General features: G+C 43.9%; 1 protein-coding gene across 1 annotated transcript in view; it reads right to left on the minus strand.

Moving 5' to 3' along the window:
- Positions 1-19,082, minus strand: part of LOC126469822 (uncharacterized) — a 114,214-nt gene that overhangs the window by 47,458 nt on the left and 47,674 nt on the right. The window contains exons 3-4 of the mRNA XM_050097112.1: positions 12,411-12,447; positions 11,670-11,714 (exon numbers count right to left, since the gene is read on the minus strand). Coding sequence (XP_049953069.1) covers positions 11,670-11,714; positions 12,411-12,447 — 82 coding nt within the window. The remainder of the gene's footprint in view (positions 1-11,669; positions 11,715-12,410; positions 12,448-19,082) is intronic.

The raw sequence follows: 19,082 nt of genomic DNA on the forward strand, positions 1-19,082 counted from the left end.
GAACCCCTTAGGGAAATAGCGGAAAGGTCGGGGAAGAAGGCCAGTGTTCACTCTGCCTGCTTGCCGGGGGGTCTCATCCGAGATGTGGAGGAGGCCCTGCCGGGTGCACCCGACTGCAAATTGTTGCTCATGTCGGCACCAATGACTCCTGCCGTCTGGGTTCAGAGGTCATCCTCAGTTCGTACAGGCGGTTGGCGGAGTTGGTGACGGCGTAAAGCCTCTCTCGCGGGGTAAAATGGCTCAAATGGCTCTGAGCACTATGGGACTCAACTGCTGAGGTCATTAGTCCCCTAGAACTTAGAACTAGTTAAACCTAACGAACCTAAGGACATCACAAACATCCATGCCCGAGGCAGGATTCGAACCTGCGACCGTAGCGGTCTTGCGGTTCCAGACTGCAGCGCCTTTAACCGCACGGCCACTTCGGCCGGCGCGGGGTAAAATCTGAGCTATTTGTAGTATCGTTCCAGAACCGATCGCGGTCCTCTGGTTTGGAGTCGAGTAGAAGGCTTAAACCAGAGGCTCAGACGATTCTGCGGAGATCTGGGGTACAAATTTCTCGACCTCCGCTATCGGGTGGAGAAATGTAGGGTCCCCCTGAATAGGTCAGGCGTGCACTACAAGCAGGAAGCGGCTACAAGTGTAGCGGAGTACGTGTGGAGTGCACATGTGGGTTTTTAGGTTAGAGAATTCCCTCCCTAGTCCCGACAAGACGCCTCCTGAGACGCGTCAAAGTAGGAGTAGGCAAAATGCAACAGGGAATAACAATATTAATGTGCTAATAGTAAACTGTAGGAGCGTCTATAGAAAGGTCCCAGAACTGCTCTCATTAACAAACGGTCACATAGTACTAGGGACAGAAAGTTGGCTGAAACCTGATGTAAACAGTAATGAAATTCTAAACACAGACTGGAATGTATACCGTAGAGACAGGCTGGACAGTGAAGGGGGAGACGTGTTTATAGCGATAAGAAGTGCAACAGTATCGACGGAAATTGACGGAGATCCGAAATGTGAAATAATTTGGGTGAAGGTCACGATTAAAGCAGGCTCAGACGTGGTAATTGGATGTATCTATAGGCCCCCTGGCTCAGCAACTGTTGTGGCTGAGCACCTGAAGGATAATTTGGAAACTATTTCGAGTAGATTTCCCCACCATGTCATAGTTCTGGGTGGAGATTTTAATTTGCCGGATATAGACTGGGAGACTCAAACGTTCATAACGGGTGGCAGGGACAAAGAATCCAGTGAAATTTTTTTAAGTGCTTCATCTGAAAACTACCTTGAGCAGTTAAACAGAGAACCGACTCGTGGCGAAAACATATTAGACCTTCTGGTGACAAACAGACCCGAACTATTTGAAACAGTTAACGCAGGACAGGGAATCAGCCATCATAAAGCGCTTACTGCATCGATGATTTCAGCCGTAAATAAAAATATTATAAAAGGTAGGAAGATTTTTCTGTTTAGCAAAAGTGACAGATTTCAGAGTACCTGACGGCTCAACACAAAAGTTTTGGTTTAAGTACAGATAGTGTTGAGGATCAGTGGACAAAGTTCAAAACCATCGTACAATATGCGTTAGATGAGTGTGTACCAAGCAAGATCGTAAGAGATGGAAAAGAGCCACCGTGGTAAAACAACCGCGTTAGAAAACTGCTGCGGAAGCAAAGGGAACTTCACAGCAAACATAAACATAGCCAACGCCTTGCAGACAAACAAAAATTACGCGAAGCGAAATGTAATGTGAGGAGGACGTTGCGAGAGATGTTCAATGAATTCGAAAGTAAAGTTCTGTGTACCGACTTGGCAGAAAATCCTAAGAAATTTTGGTCTTATGTCAAAGCGGTAGGTGGATCAAAACAAAATGTCCAGACACTCTGTGACCAAAATGGTAATGAAACAGAGGATGACTGACCAAAGGACGAATTACTAAATGTCTTTTTCCAAAGATGTTTCACAGAGGAAGACTGCTCTGTAGTTCCTTCTCTAGATTGTCGCACAGATAACAAAATGGTAGATATCGAAATAGACGACAGAGGGACAGAGAAACAATTAAAATCGCTCAAAAGCGGAAAGGCCGCTGGACCTAATGGGATACCAGTTCGATTTTACATAGAGTACGCGAAGGAACTTGCCCCCCTTCTTGCAGCGGTGTACCGTAGGTCTCTAGAAGAGTTTAGCGTTCCAAAGGATTGGAAAAGGGCACAGGTCATCCCCGTTTTCAAGAAGGAACGTCGAACAGATGTGCAGAACTATAGGCCTATATCTCTAAAGTCGATCAGTTGTAGAATTTTGGATCACGTATTATGTTCGAATATAATGACTTTTCTGGAAACTAGAAATCTACTCTGTAGGAATCAGCATGGGTTTCGAAAAAGACGATCGTGTGAAATCCAGCTCGCACTATTCGTCCACGAGACTCAGAAGACCATAGACACGGATTCCCAGGTAGATGCCGTGTTTCTTGACTTCCGCAAGGAGTTTGAACAGCTCCCCACAGTCGTTTAATGAACAAAGTAAGAGCATATGGACTATCGGACCAATTGCGTGATTGGATTGATGAGTTCCTAGATAACAGAACGCAGCATGCCATTCTCAATGGAGAGAAGTCTTCCGAAGTAAGAGGGATTTCAGGTGTGCCGCAGGTGAGTGTCGTAGGGCCGTTGCTATTCACAATATACATAAATGACCTTGTGGATGACATCGGAAGTTCACTGAGGCTTTTTGCGGATCATGCTGTGGTATATCGAGAGATTTTAACAATGGTAAATTGTACTGAAATGCAGGAGGATCTGCAGCGAATTGGCGCATGATGCAGGGAATGGCAATTGAATCTCAATGTAGACAAGTGTAATGTGCTGCGAATACATAGAAAGAAAGACCCCATATCATTTAGCTACAATATAGCAGGTCAGCAACTGGAAACAGGTAATTCCATAAATTATCTGGGAGTACGCATTAGGAGTGATTTAAAATGGAATGGTCATATAAATTTGATCGTCGGTAAAGTATACGCCATACTGAGATTCATTGGTAGAATCCTAAGGAAATGCAATCCGAAAACAAAGGAAGTAGGTTACAGTACGTTTGTTCGCCCACTGCTTGAATACTGCTCAGCAGTGTGGGATCCGTACCAGACAGGGTTGATAGAAGAGATAGAGAAGATCCAACGGAGAGCAGCGCGCTTCGTTACAGGATCATTTAGTAATCGCGAAAGTGTTACGGAGATGATAGATAAACTCCTGTGGAAGACTCTGCAGGAGAGACGCTCAGGTCCCGAGTTCTAGTCTCGGTCCGGCACACAGTTTTAATCTGCCAGGAAGTTTCATATCAGCGCACGCTTCGCTGCAGAGTGAATATCTCGTTCTGGGAACATCCCCCAGGCTGTGGCTAAGCCATGTCTCCGCAATATCCTTTCTTTCAGGAGTGCTAGTTCTGCTAGGTTCGCAGGAGAGCTTCTGTAAAGTTTGGAAGGTAGGAGACGAGATGCTGGCAAAAGTAAAGCTGTGAGGACGGGGCGTGAGTCGTGCTTGGGTAGCTCAGTTGGTAGAGCACTTTCCTGCGAAAGGCAAAGGTCCCGAGTTCAAGTCTCGGTCCGGCACACAGTCTTAATCTGCCAGGAAGTTTCGTATCAGCGCACACTCCGCTGCAGAGTGAAAATCTCATTCTGGATATATCAGCTGCGTTTATTCGTGGACTTAATGGTATCCTCAATGAATCAGCGGAGAAGTACATTACTAGTTACTTGGACGATCTGTTAATTGCAAGAGAATCTTGGAAGTATCTCAATAGAATACTAAAGGCATTGCTCCGTGCACTGCGGAACAACGTTTAATAACTTGATATAATGTGGTCTCCTCCACAAAAGCATCATATGGCAAGAGTTATAGATCGTTCAGCCATCAGCGGCACTGTTAAGCAAATTTGGTTACACTTCAAGACACACCAATCATGATTTTATATTGTACAATTTATACATGGTACTTTACAGTAATTTGGAGTATCTGTTTAAGAGCATGGTATATTTTTGTTGCAGTAATAATATCACTCTATTTTGCACAGTCGTATTTCAGATTTTAGTAATCTTGTACTGGGTTTGGTCCTTTGAGTATTTTGCAGAGTCATGGAGCCGAGAAATGGGGTCACTGTGGCAATTTGCAATGTGAACCAACATGACACAACAAGGGGCGTGGTGAAGTGTAGCCAGAAGGAAGAAAGTGTACTTCACAGTGCGGCGGCATGAGGCCTCAGTCGCTGGCAGCATCTACGATCCAGGTCCGCCAATCTACAGTCACTCGACAACTTGTGGCATGGAGCTTACGTCAGTGGCACACGGCGGGTGCAGGTCCAAGGAGACAAGGGAAAAATAGCTTCCAGTGACTGGCACGTGGCTGCAAGGTGAGCAGCAGTCGTTTACATCACAGCGCCGTATGTCAACAGCTGGAATTCGAGGCATGAGGAAACCTCCAGATATGGTATGGCTAGTGTTATGTCACAACTAATGAACTGGATAATTCAAAAGGTTCTTCACAGAATGAGTCTGCGACTCCTTAACATAAATTGCCCTTTTCTCCAGCTACGGACCAGTAGCAAATAGCTAGTCTCTACCATAATGCATTTCTTAGCTACACAACATATCAGCTGCAATTGCAGTTCTCACAGCTAAAACTTCCAATGCTGTTTATCGACGTGCTCCCTGCAGATCAGCACAACTTTTCCTGTTGAACTTTTGGGCCGTGCGGAATGACTGGCCAAGCTATACCACAACTAGTTTTTGTTCAGCTCTAGTAAGCAAAATAGCAACACACACAGGCCGTCGGCTGTGGCTGAGCGGTTCTAGGCGTTTCAGTTCGGAACCGCGCTGCTGCTACGGTCGCAGGCTCGAATCCTGCCTCGGGCATGGAGGTGTGTTATGTCCTTAAGTTAGTTAGGTTTAAGTAGTTTTAAGTCGAGGGAACTGATGACCTCAGATGTTAAGTCCCATAGTGCTTAGAGCCATTTGAACCATTTAGCAACACACAGTCTGGGTACAGTCGAGTTGATCACTACGAGCAGCACCAGTCACGTCGACACGAACACTGGAGTAATGATCCACTTCTTGTTCATACACAACTGTAGCCAAAACACTGTCACGATGGGATAATGCTAGCCAAGTTACCTGCAAGTGAGGTGATGCCACACGCAGCGTGCTGCCACTCCTCTGTGCAATATACCTTGGAGAAGTGATGGAGTTCCACTTGCTGTCCACTAGTTTGACTGCATTTGCCAGATGGGGCACACACACACTGCAAGTGACAACGAGAGAGCTGCATCGAACTAGTCAGCATGTCCTCCCACTATACTTTGTGCTTCTCTCAACCCCGATGTACTCGTGTGTGCTGAGTGAACCTCAGTTCTCTTGTGACCTTCCAAAGGACAGTGACAGCTAAACGTCCAGGCTCATTTCAGTTTGTATACTATGTAAAATTTTGCAGTGTTCTCTATGTCATGTTGAACGTATATTGTCATTTTTGTGTTTGAGCTGCTATTTTATATGACATACTTTTTGTGTACTGGCTGTTTGCATTTAAGAAATCCAGGATGATACCGAAAATTTATTGTCACTAAACTTGTACAGACCATATATTCGCAAAAAAGTAATTCAAGTAATCCTAGCACCTGTTGACTTAAATGTAACGTTTCATTCAACACTCATTTAGCTACTTGGCAATCCTGGAAACATGGCTACCTGATGTCATTGTGTCTACTAGATCTTTCGATCATAAAGTGCAAATGTACCACAGTAGAGATATCCTTGTAATCTCACGTCGTCACAACTGTTAGTGATGATATTTACAACGTATATATATAAATGGCTCTGAGCACTATGGGACTTAACATCTGTGGTCATCAGTCCCCTAGAACCTAGAACTACTTAAACCAAACTAACCTAAGGACATCACACACATCCATGCCCGAGGCAGGATTCGAGCCTGCGACCGTAGTAGTCGCGCGGTGCCGGCCTGGGAGCCTAGAACCGCAAGACCACCGCGGCCGGCATATATATATACACTCCTGGAAATGGAAAAAAGAACACATTGACACCGGTGTGTCAGACCCACCATACTTGCTCCGGACACTGCGAGAGGGCTGTACAAGCAATGATCACACGCACGGCACAGCGGACACACCAGGAACCGCGGTGTTGGCCGTCGAATGGCGCTAGCTGCGCAGCATTTGTGCACCGCCGCCGTCAGTGTCAGCCAGTTTGCCGTGGCATACGGAGCTCCATCGCAGTCTTTAACACTGGTAGCATGCCGCGACAGCGTGGACGTGAACCGTATGTGCAGTTGACGGACTTTGAGCGAGGGCATATAGTGGGCATGCGGGAGGCCGGGTGGACGTACCGCCGAATTGCTCAACACGTGGGGCGTGAGGTCTCCACAGTACATCGATGTTGTCGCCAGTGGTCGGCGGAAGGTGCACGTGCCCGTCGACCTGGGACCGGACCGCAGCGACGCACGGATGCACGCCAAGACCGTAGGATCCTACGCAGTGCCGTAGGGGACCGCACCGCCACTTCCCAGCAAATTAGGGACACTGTTGCTCCTGGGGTATCGGCGAGGACCATTCGCAACCGTCTCCATGAAGCTGGGCTACGGTCCCGCACACCGTTAGGCCGTCTTTCGCTCACGCCCCAACATCGTGCAGCCCGCCTCCAGTGGTGTCGCGACAGGCGTGAATGGAGGGACGAATGGAGACGTGTCGTCTTCAGCGATGAGAGTCGCTTCTGCCTTGGTGCCAATGATGGTCATATGCGTGTTTGGCGCCGTGCAGGTGAGCGCCACAATCAGGACTGCATACGACCGAGGCACACAGGGCCAACACCCGGCATCATGGTGTGGGGAGCGATCTCCTACACTGGCCGTACACCACTGGTGATCGTCGAGGGGACACTGAATAGTGCACGGTACATCCAAACCGTCATCGAACCCATCGTTCTACCATTCCTAGACCGGCAAGGGAACTTGCTGTTCCCACAGGACAATGCACGTCCGCATGTATCCCGTGCCACCCAACGTGCTCTAGAAGGTGTAAGTCAACTACCCTGGCCAGCAAGATCTCCGGGTCTGTCCCCCATTGAGCATGTTTGGGACTGGATGAAGCGTCGTCTCACGCGGTCTGCACGTCCAGCACGAACGCTGGTCCCACTGAGGCGCCAGGTGGAAACGGCATGGCAAGCCGTTCCACAGGACTACATCCAGCATCTCTACGATCGTCTCCATGGGAGAATAGCAGCCTGCATTGCTGCGAAAGGTGGATATACACTGTACTAGTGCCGACATTGTGCATGCTCTGTTGCCTGTGTCTATGTGCCTGTGGTTCTGTCAGTGTGATCATGTGATGTATCTGACCCCAGGAATGTGTCAATAAAGTTTCCTCTTCCTGGGACAATGAATTCACGGTGTTCTTATTTCAATTTCCAGGAGTATATATATATATATATATATATATATATATATATATATATATATATATACAATGTTCTGAACACTATATTTGCTAGGTATAGAGCATGAGCCGACATTTAGCGGCAATTATATTGATCTTGCATTAGGATGAGTGAACCAGGAACCACATTAAATGACACTCAAAGTGAGAGATTCAGAACATATGATTCAACGTTGACTTTGATCTGTGAGGAAGGTTCGTCTTTCATATGTTCATCTGGTCTTTGGTACCTCTTTACCTCTTTCCATTGCATTTTCTATAATTCCAAAGGACCAGACTTCAGCATTGAATCCAGTGATAACGTGGGGTTGCTTCCTTGGGAGTGAGACTGTATATGTGTCATCTAATTGGCTATTTACATACTGTGGTTAGCAGAGATGTTGGGAAAGATATTGTCAGTCATAAGAAGGCTTGACGTTCTGACATACGAATTACATCTGAGAAGGTTAGTGGACAAATTTTGCTTGTAGCTGCCCCTCTGCCAAATGAATAGGGACACCTAAGGCACAAAATTTACACAGATGATGTCATGGCACACGAAAAGCTATTTTGCATGCTTTTTCCATTTTATATAAAATCGATTAGTGGAGGAGAGAAAGACAATGGTGCAGATTACTTGGGCAATGTTTATTACCTTATAACAAATCCCAGGGACTGGGAATACTGAGCTGGTTCTAGTCTCATTTCTTTCATTATGCCTTAATTCTTGAACGGCCTGTTCTCCAGATGACTTTTGCAAGTCTGGAAAGGCACAGCGCCTGGGATTTGTCACTGCATGGACAGATCGCAACGAAAACAGAGTGGCTCTCTGCCGTGAGCGAAGACTGCGTCCTCCGGTGCCTGTTTTTGCAGGAGCCGGATTTCCAGCACGCAGCCTGGGACCTAGCTGGCACTGTGTATCTCACAACCCGGGCCTACCTAGCGGCAAAACTGTGGCCGAATCGCCGCACAAGCAATGTGAGAGCGCCGCTTTCCTATGTATAAAATAAGTTTTGTAGATAGCGATAGCTCCCTTTCCCAAAGAAACATTTAGAGCTGAAACAATGAGCCTACCTATTGTATGGCTCTCTAATTTCTGAGGACCCGTGACGTGGAGCTAATTCAGAGCGCGAAAACGAGCCATTGGTAAATTAGACAGTGATGTTGTGGAGACAGAGCTCAAGCGAGTTTATGTAGGTGGGAACGCAGTTTCCGACATTACTGGATGGATGTGACACGTTGTCTTAGCGGCGTTCTATGCTCTGGAAGTAATCCATAATTATTTCATTCACACTATTTAGCCACCATGTACATAATTCTCGCTGTTGGTAGACATGTATGGCTTGGAGGTAAAATATTACTGTGTGTAGGAAGATGCTAGAATGAGGAACGGCGGTGAGATATCACGGTTGGGACGCTGAAGTCACAGTCCCGAGAGAGCAACTCAGCGTGTGACCGGGGTCCATTCCAGCAGAGCCATCCACACGTCAGCGGTGTCCAGCACAGCTGTCCGAGAATAATTACGGTGAGCATAACTTGCCACTCTGAATGAAAAAGCGTTCTAGGCCTTCCCTAGTAGATTTCTGTGCGATGACCGGTCTCACAAGGAACCCCTTGACTGCGAGGTCGAAAATTCAATCTTTTGTAAGGTTGGTTGGTTGGTTGTTTCGGGGAAGGAGACCAGACAGCGAGGTCATCGGTCTCATCGGATTAGGGAAGGACGAGGAAGGAAGTCGGCCGTGCCCTTTGAAAGGAACCATCCCGGAATTTGCCTGGAGCGATTTAGGGAAATCACGGAAAACCTATATCAGGATGGCCGGACGCGGGATTGAACCGTCGTCCTCCCGAATGCGAGTCCAGTGTCTACTTTAGTAAGGCTTATTTCATATATTGGGTGCTAATGACTCCCCATGTGCATCAACAGGGCGACAGAAAATGTAATGTAGAGCATTAAACGACGCAGCAGCCCCTGTTGTATTGCAGAACATATTTTCGGTCAAACTGCAGTTTTACCTGCCATTGTATCGCATTTACTGTAGTAGGTAATCCCTCAACAGCAACATCGTCTCTCTTTCTTAGATGCTGGGTTCCTTTGATCCAAACTTCTGTTAAAATTCATTCACGCATTTTTCGCCACTGCTGTAAGTTATTCCTAGTTTTTATTATTTATGCTGGAGTTACTGGTATCGTATTGCTAACATTTGTTATTGGATATACATATTTTCTGCTGTATTCTTATCACATTTTATATGATAACGTGTAAACAAGTAATGAAATAATTTAACAGGTTTTAATAACTACAGAACGAATTTTACGAAACACTGCAGATGCCGCAGCAGAGTTTTTTAATCAGGACTCAATAAAAAAAAGTGATTATGTGTGCAAGTACGAAGAGATATTGAGTTCAGCTCCAGCTGCTACCATGTTTGTATCCTCCCTCCACGACAGGTAACATAAAATGATTCAGTTTATAGGACACGCACTGCCGGCGTTAAATGCTAGAAGTTGTCGCAATAATACCGCTCCACTAGAAATAGCACACGCAAACCAGACCAATGTTCCCATTAGATTTCTCAATGTCACGGCTTTGTAGGTAAGAGACCCTGGTCCGGAACAGACGAGTCGAAAGTTATAAAAAAAAAGTCGTTGTGGAATCTCTGACAGCGGCATATGTTACCGGTACTGAGTCGAGTAAACATGGGCTCTAAAATGCAAACCTGAAGAGCTATGACCACTAGTTCATCCTCTTTATTGTGAAACACAGGTGTGGTATTGACAAAGTTCCCGTAGATTATGCAATTTGGAGCTCACATTTACCTGACATTATTTTCTCGTTTTGGTGCACAGTATCTCCTCCAACAATAAACCAAAGATGTTACAGTAGGATAGTAGTGTTTCACAGTATCTAAGACGAACAAGTGCCCATATTCTCAAGTATGCACTAGAATCCCATGTTTCAGAGCCTTTTCCTTTTTTCGAAATTAACTTGCTGACTGCTAATTCCTTGACGTCAAATGTATTAGGTTTAGATCTTCAACCCAACAGTGACATGCGAAAACATAGCAAGCGGTCACCTCAGCCACTTCCGTTATCCGTGCAGGCTTCCAGGGCTGACTAAACTTCCATATGTCACAATGTCTATATCCTTATATTAAAGTTCACGAAATAAAATCCTGGTCCAAGTCCCGGCCTGGCATATATTTTTACATTGTACTATAGGGAAGTAGATCTATACAGCTGATGTCAAGGTATTCGCCGACAGAGAATTACTTTCGAAATTTTATATTCCATAAAGCCTGCAGCGTAGTATTAGTCAGCAAGTGACGTCTTTATAAGGAGTTTCCAGACTCACTGCTGTGTGATATTACTTTTTCATTCTTTCACTACAGACCTGTTTCGGCTGATTTGCGAGTATCGAGTGCCGTATATATTGTCTAGATGGACTGACATCGTTGGGGACTGTATTTTGACTGTCCTGCTGTATTTACTGCATTAGATGGTAATTAATTTGTTATGGCAGTAATCTGACTACCACAATGCAGAAAATACGTAAAAGTAAAGTTCCCAACGATGTTATATGTATGTCAGTCGATCTAGACAGTATATACGCCACTAGATAATGGCAATTTAGCCGAAATGGATCTTTAATGAAATCAAAAAAAAATATATCACACACCAGCAAATCCGCACAATCCATATGAATAATTTCAAAATATTTCATACAGATGTCGATCGTCAACATTGTGTGTTCTTTCAGACCTGCATGTCAATAAAGACATTTTTTCTTGTATTGGTCCGTATACTACCACCTCTGAAAATCGCCCACTCTACTATACTAACAGTACAATTTTCGCTTACAACTTTCGACTCGGTCGTTGCCGGACTAGGGTACCTTACGTCAGATTGACACATTTACCCTCCTCCATCATCCGTGAAAGGTTGTAACATCATCATAGAATCAACTCGTATATGAAAATGTATGATTTCACCTCACAGCGGGCTGAACTTTCAACATTACCTTTCAGAATAAAAGGCGAATCTACTTACATTTCTTGTGATGAATTTCACCTAGTAAATAATTAAATGTTTCAGGTGTAACACTTTATCAACAATACATGACGACATTCGTACTACTGATACACAAACAGACGGGATGATCGTTGGTTACTTTACAATTAATATGCGTATGTACTCACAGTAGGTCCAGGCAAGTTTGTAACTGAACTGGAAGGGATGAAAGTCTGAAACAGAAGAAAGTGTTTCATATTACACTTAGTAGTCGATCATTTACAATTAAATAATATAAACTACTTGGATGTAAGATTATCAGGAATCAGACATAATTCGGTGTATAATAAATTTGAGCACCTGATAGTTATTCAGGCTATAATGAAAACAGTGAGTGACTGATCTGATTACTCATGCAAAAATAAGAAGAAAGTCCTATGTCAACAAATTATGGAAATTATTAGTTTCTGAAATATGAATCACTCATACTGAGAAACCTCAAGTATTTGATCATCACGGTCGTAATTTGCTGCAAATTTCGAATAACCCGTAAATAATAATAATAATAGATAAATAATAATAACAAGTGTTCAAAGTTGAGCTAATTGTTGTATAAAGTTCTGACCACGTTCGAATACATTCGGCCTATTGTGTACTGTCTGTACTTCCACAACTCGCTTCAGAGGAGATTCTCCATCAACGACAGATTTTGCGTAAGTATTTGTCTTAACTCGTGAAAGTATTTTAGCACTAAATGAGTTCGCAGTACACGATGTCTTACTATTCCGAACTAAACGCTTCAGGAACCTAATGACACAGAGTTTTCTTCTTCTTTTTGCCTGAGAAATACAATCTTGGAGGTTTTTACCACTATTGCTAGTACATCCCTTAATGATCGATGAGAGATAATTTTTGAATAGTTTACTTACGCATGAGTGCTTCAAGTAAAGCCAGTATGCTCCGTACCTGTAACAAAACAGTTTATTAAGATACCACTATGGAAAGACAGCATCGTGTTAACTTTTGTAAATACTAACTGTTGTATCATGAGTAATCTCCTACACTCCGAAGGAAATATATGCTACCTTCATACGTCACTGAGGTATTTACAACCTGTTAGACATCAAAAACGTTACAGGTACCACAGTCGAAATTAAATGAAATTGTTGGTACGTGCAAAACTACCTCTTTCGCCGGGACATTGTGACAATCCAGAAAAATCCTAGAGTACGTGACTGGTTTATGATTCGCATCACCTCATGTGATAGTACTTTGTTTATTTTATTGTAATATGTAATTGTAATTGCGCCGGCCGATGTGACCGAGTGGTTCTAGGCGCTTCAGGCTGGAACCGCGCGACTGCTACGGTCGCAGGTTCGAATCCTGCCTTGGGCATGGATGTGTGTGATGTCCTTAGATTAGTTAGGTTTAAGTAATTCTAGGGGACTGATCACCTCAGATGTTAAGTCCCATAGTGCTCAGAGCCATTAATTGTAATTGAATTGTTCTGGTATATCGATGTGTGGGAAGAAGGCCGGCTCCTTCTTTGTCCTTCGGATTACCTGCGACGTGCAGAAGATAATACACTGCCTGACAAAGAATGTGAAGCACCAAAAAGACATACTCGGATGTCCATGTAACTTTAACATGTACTCACTCTCTGCGCGTGTACAAACAATTAGAGTTAGATTTCTCAATGACAGCCAGAGCAGACATCCGATTGAATTAGTATCGTTCGTGTCTGAGAATGACTCGACTTTCATAGAAATCCAAGGAAAGTATTATGATAATCTGACCTGAAAAGATACTGCAACGAGGTCTGGGAACTGACCAACGAAAGGACACATGTTGTGTTGATTGTAAATATACGATATTGTCGTTTCAAAGTCGTCGATAAAATACAGAAGGTGAGTAGCATTCTTTTTGAGAACCGGAGTGCGTACTGTGAACTGCTTCTCTCGAGCTCAAAAGCTTCCGCAAATCTTTACCAATGAAGATACCTCTCGACGAGAGTGAAGAGCAATAATGACTTGATACCGGGTAGGGGGCCATGAAGTGTCCAATCGAAAGCGGCTTATCTGCAGCGCTTTTCTTTGATTAATTACTGTTCAACGCATCGCTAATGGGGAATGTGTTAAAGACCAGGCATTCTTTCAGGTTGGCAGCACTCTTGGGAGCAGTCGAGCGTGGCGTTCATTAGGAAACTCTGTTAGGGTATATAAGAGGCATAAACAGACCCTATGTTGAGTGACAGTCATGAAAGAGACGGAGAGGGTGCGTACTGTGTGAGCGGTCAGCATCTCCCAGTGTTCGAGCCTCCATTATAACGGGTGGAGGAGCCGTACAATACCAGGATTTGTGGGCATTCCTCTGCGACAAGTGGCTCGGCGTTGGACCGCAAGGGAACATGAGGGCATGTATATTCGTCGTCTGGTTCCGGACGACCACGTCTCATCACTACAATGGAGTATCGTCGTATTGTGCACCGAGCACATCGTAACCGCTTAGCATCTGCGTCCGCCATCCGAATGCAAGTAATGTCTTACGTGCAATGCACACACACCATTGATCGGAGACCAGCGGGTAGATTGCCATTAGTACCACAAACAGTGGGTTGCATTTGGAGTGCTGCCGTTACAAGGAAGCATTTGCTGGTGAGGAATGGCGTCTTGTGTTCGGCGATGAACTGCTGTTCTGCACTAACCTGAACGATCATCGAAGGCAAGTGTGCTGGAATCTAGGAAGAGACCTCATTCTTTCAAGGGAGGATGTCATTCTTTCAATGTTTTGCTGAGGCGCTGGCGTCATGGTGTGGAGATGCATCACAGATGGTTGTGATTGAGGAATCTCCGATGGTACAACGGCACGTTACGGGTATCATGTGTTGTCATGTGTTACGTCCTACGCAACAATAAGGTGGTGCCATTTTTCAACAGCACAATGCTCGTCCACATATGACGTGTGACTGTATGAAGTGTCTGCGTGACGCTAATGTTCTCCCGTGGACAGTAAGAGTACGTGTGGAAGAATCTTGGACGTCACCTCTGTCCCAGTGCAAGTACCAGGATACTAGGTCATAGTACCAATTATAATAGCTGCGCGCCAGTTTCTCCCACGAGACGATATGAAGGCCTTACGTCGTTTTTTTCCCACCAAATCGGTGCATACATTCAGGCCAGAGAGAGCGTAACGTCATGCTAATAAATGGGCTCGTATTGCAAAGTGTTTCGTAAATTTGACTCTGTATTTTAATCACTGAGATAACATCACATGCGTCTCTTCGTGAAAAGTTCCATTTAGTTTCCTCCTTCCCTTCCGGACGCTCCACCTTTTTTCTCCGATAGTGTATATTCTGCTCTTGGGTCCACACATAACTGACACCGATCTCAGAATAAAGGGAAAAAAAACTGAATGTCTAGAATCACCATGTATAATTATTGGAATTTGGACAATATTGTGTCAGGACCGTGAATGCGCTATTCACTTCGCAAGTAAAGGCATTTGAGTTTGTTGATGTAATTGTTGCAGTATACAGGAAATTTATACCCACCGAAACAGAAGCTACGTGTGAGATTGTTTGGGCACGGCGGGCACAAACTTACAATTGGATCTTTCTATCGATCACCTGATTCTGCTGCAAATGTTACCGAAAAGTTTAAAGGAAAACTGAGTACGCTAGTACGTCTGTTCCTTAAGCATAGTCGAATACTCAACTGAAATAATTAAACTTTTGTTAAGTGAAGGGGCTGACAAAGACAACCTGCGAAATATTACTAAGTGCCTTGTCAGAAAACTACTAGGAACAGATTCAGAAGCACACACAGTACGTAAGTATGTTGGACCTAATGCCAGTAAATAGACGTGACCTCTCCGAAAATATGAGCATGAGGCAGTTGTATGAAGAAGTGTAAAAGCCAGGCAAACGAATGGGAAGATTTTTTTTGTTTCATTAAAATAGCTGAAGAGGCAGTCGTGCCATGTCTCAGAGTGGAACTTAAAACTCTTCCCACCTGGCATCTAGAGCAAATGAGGTTCAAGTTGAAAAAAATTGGTTGGCCATATGATGGATTGACAAAATCCTACCATGTGGTGAGCAAGATGTATGAGATAGGCGAAAGAAGAATATAATAATTCCAATCCCAAAGAAAGCAGGTGTTGACAGATGTGAAAATTACAACTATCAGTTTAATAAACCACAGCTGCAAAACACTAACGCGAATTCTTTACAGACGAATGGAAAAACTAGTAGAAGCCGACCTCGGGGAAGATCACTTTGGATTCCGTAGAAATATTGGAACACGTGAGGCAATACTGACCTTACGACTTATCTTAGAAGCTAGATTAAGGAAAGGCAAACCTACATTTCTAGCATTTCTAGACTTAGAGAAAGCTTTTGCCAATGTTGACTGAAATACACTCTTTCAAATTCTGAAGGTGGCAGAGGTAAAATACAGGGAGCGAAAGGCCATTTACAAGTTCTACAGAAACCAAATGGCAGTTATAAGAGTTGAGGGGCATGAAAGGGAATCAGTAGTTGGGGAGGGAGTGAGACAGGGTTGTAGCCTCTCCCCGATGTTATTCAATCTGTATATTGAGCAAGCAGTGAAGGAAACAAAAGAAAAATTCGGAGTAGGTATTAAAATTCATGGAGAAGAAATAAAAACTTTGAGGTTCACTGTGACACTGTAATTCTGTCAGAGACAGCAAAGGACTTGGGAGAGTAGTTGAACGGAATGGATAGTGTCTTGAAAGGAGGATATAAGATGAACATGAACAAAAGCAAAACGAGGATAATGGAATGTAGTCGAATTAAGTCGGGTGATGCTGAGGGAATTTGATTAGGAAATGAGAGGAGTTTTGCTATTTGGGGAGCAGAGAGGATATAAAATGTAGACTGGCAATGGCAAGGAAAGCGTTTCTGAAGAAGAGAAATTTATTAACATCGAGTATAGATTTAAGTGTCAGGAAGTCATTTCTGAAAGTATTTGTATGGAGTGTAGCCATGTACGGGAGTGAAACATGGACGATAAATAGTTTGGACAAGAAGAGAATAGAAGCTTTCGAAATGTGGTGCTACAGAAGAATGCTGAAGATTAGATGGGCAGATCACATAACTAATGAGGAGGTATTGAATAGAATTGGGGTGAAGAGAAGTTTGTGGCACAACTTGTGTAGAAGAAGGGATCGGTTGCTAGGACATGTTCTGAGGCATCAAGGGATCACCAGTTTAGTAGTGGAGGGCAGCGTGAAGGGTAAAAATCGTAGAGGTAGACCAAGAGATGAATACACTAAGCAGATTGAGAAGGATGTAGGATGCAGTAGGTAGTTGGAGATGAAGAGGCTTGCACAGGATAGAGGAGCATGGAAAGCTGCATCAAACCAGTCTCAGGACTGACGACCACAACAACAACAACATATGATGGATAGATATGCACCGAGTAGAACAGTTCATGATGGTTAGGACCAACCGTAGTACACAACCAATGTAAAGAAACTTCTACAGAAAGAGTGAAAATTGCATAATGGGTTTACAGCAAACCATAGTTAGGTGATGAATGAACCGAATTTGCCAAGCAAGAGTGCTGTGCCTGTAGTCTTTAATCACTGCTGAACCCTAATTTGATCGAAAGATCATTAAACCCCGAGGTTTTATGGTCATATGTAAAGGCTTCAGGTGGCACCAAATTAGTAACGAGACACATGAATAGCACAGGAATTGAAACTGGGGGTAGAAAATCAAAAGTAGAAACGCTGAACTCACTTTTCAATTTATTCTTTGCAAAAAAGAAACAAAAAAAAAAAAAAATACTGCACTGTCACAGTTTAATTCTCGCACCACTTCAAAGTGACTGACACATATACAGGACATGGCAGTTAAAATTATTTAGGGAAACATGTGGAAATTACACATCGGATAACAAAAAGCATTTTAATAGCAGCTGTTCATCTCGAAGGGGGACATATAATGACACTACATTCGACCATCCTGATGCACTCTTATGGGGTGGGAGAGAGGTGAGCTTCGAAATATTCAGTAGGAACTACCAATTTCTGTTGGGGATATGGATTCTCTTGAAAAAATACATAACTTCGTAGGGAGAAAATTATTGTTGCGTAATAGATGGCGCTGTAATCGACCATTTCGAAAAGGGTTACAATCCTTTGAAATATCATAGTGTTTCAGAATATTACCCAACACACTAGCAATCCAGGACTGTAGAAGGGCGGTATTCTTACATTCTGTAATGCGACACCGGTGTTTTATAGGAAACCAACGTGATTCTCCAGACCATAACTCATTACGGTGTCCACATTATTGGTGTAATTACATACATAGATGGCGCCGAAGTGGAAAGCGATTGGAACACATCATTGGTTTGTTAATCAATCCAGTAATAACTACATTTACCGTTACCCAGGAACAACGACGTGGATATTGTAGTGTTTCGTTCGCTTCGGGATGGTTTTTTAATGTGAGTGTCCATGACTCTCACCACTGGGGTGTCTGTTTTAGGTGAGTCCCCTTGCCTCTCTCCAACGACGATCTTGTTTCAGGTGGGTCCCCACGCCTCTCACTACTGAGGTGCTTGTTTTAGGTGAGTCCCTATGCCAGTAACCATTGTGGCGCTAGTTTTAGGAAAGTCCTCTAGCCTCTCACCATTGGGTGCTAGCTTTAGGTCAGTCCCCTTGCCTCTCACCACTGGCTGCTCATTTTAGGAGAGTCCCCTTGCCTCTCATCTTTGAGGTCTTGTCTTAGGTGCATCCCCTTGCCTTTCACAAATAGTCATGTTTTACTGAAGCAAATGTTGGAAATGGTGCCTGTTTGCTATTACATATTTTGCAATCGTATCTCTGAAAGACAATCCTACATCTCTAAGGGTCTCTTCACTAATGTTTGCACATTCAGAGATAATTTGCTGCCGCGTATTTGCAAGGGATGTCGTTACGACAATGTAACATTTCTCTTTTAGTGTTCCGACAGGAAAAAATCTGGAGGCATTAAATCGGGTGAACACATAGGCCACTAACGAGGACCTCCTTGTCCAGTGCATTGATCAGGATGGTGTCTATTCAGAGCTTCACGAGATATCTATGACTAGTGCGCTGGACAGCCATAGCGTTGAAACCATGTATCCATTCTCATTTGAAGTAGGATATCTTTCTGTAGTATTGGCAAAATATTGACTAAAAGTTATAATGAAATCTAGACCTCTCACTGTTGACAACTCCATTCTTCGAGAGCTGCAAGATCACCAATGATATCTGTATCGATACCAGCTCCACATTGACTAAAAAGTCGTCATGTGTTCGACATTTCACAATACCGTCTATAAAGTGTGGGCCAATTGTATTATAGTATATTACGTAACACACCGCATGAAACACTGATACTACACGGTCATTGAAATTTGACTTGCCTTAACCAGTGGAGATTCTCCCCTGCCCAGCAAAGCATTTACCTGACGACGATTCGTCAGAGGAAAGTATCTGTGAATGAAAAATCATCATTGGCTGATAATTGTTGTTGCATCCAATTGCAAAATTTCAAGTGGCAGTGAAAGTCGCCCCCACGTAGGGCTTGACGCAACGACAGGTGATAT

The sequence above is a fragment of the Schistocerca serialis genome, chromosome 1, assembly GCF_023864345.2.
Source record: "Schistocerca serialis cubense isolate TAMUIC-IGC-003099 chromosome 1, iqSchSeri2.2, whole genome shotgun sequence".
Lineage (NCBI taxonomy): Eukaryota > Metazoa > Arthropoda > Insecta > Orthoptera > Acrididae > Schistocerca > Schistocerca serialis.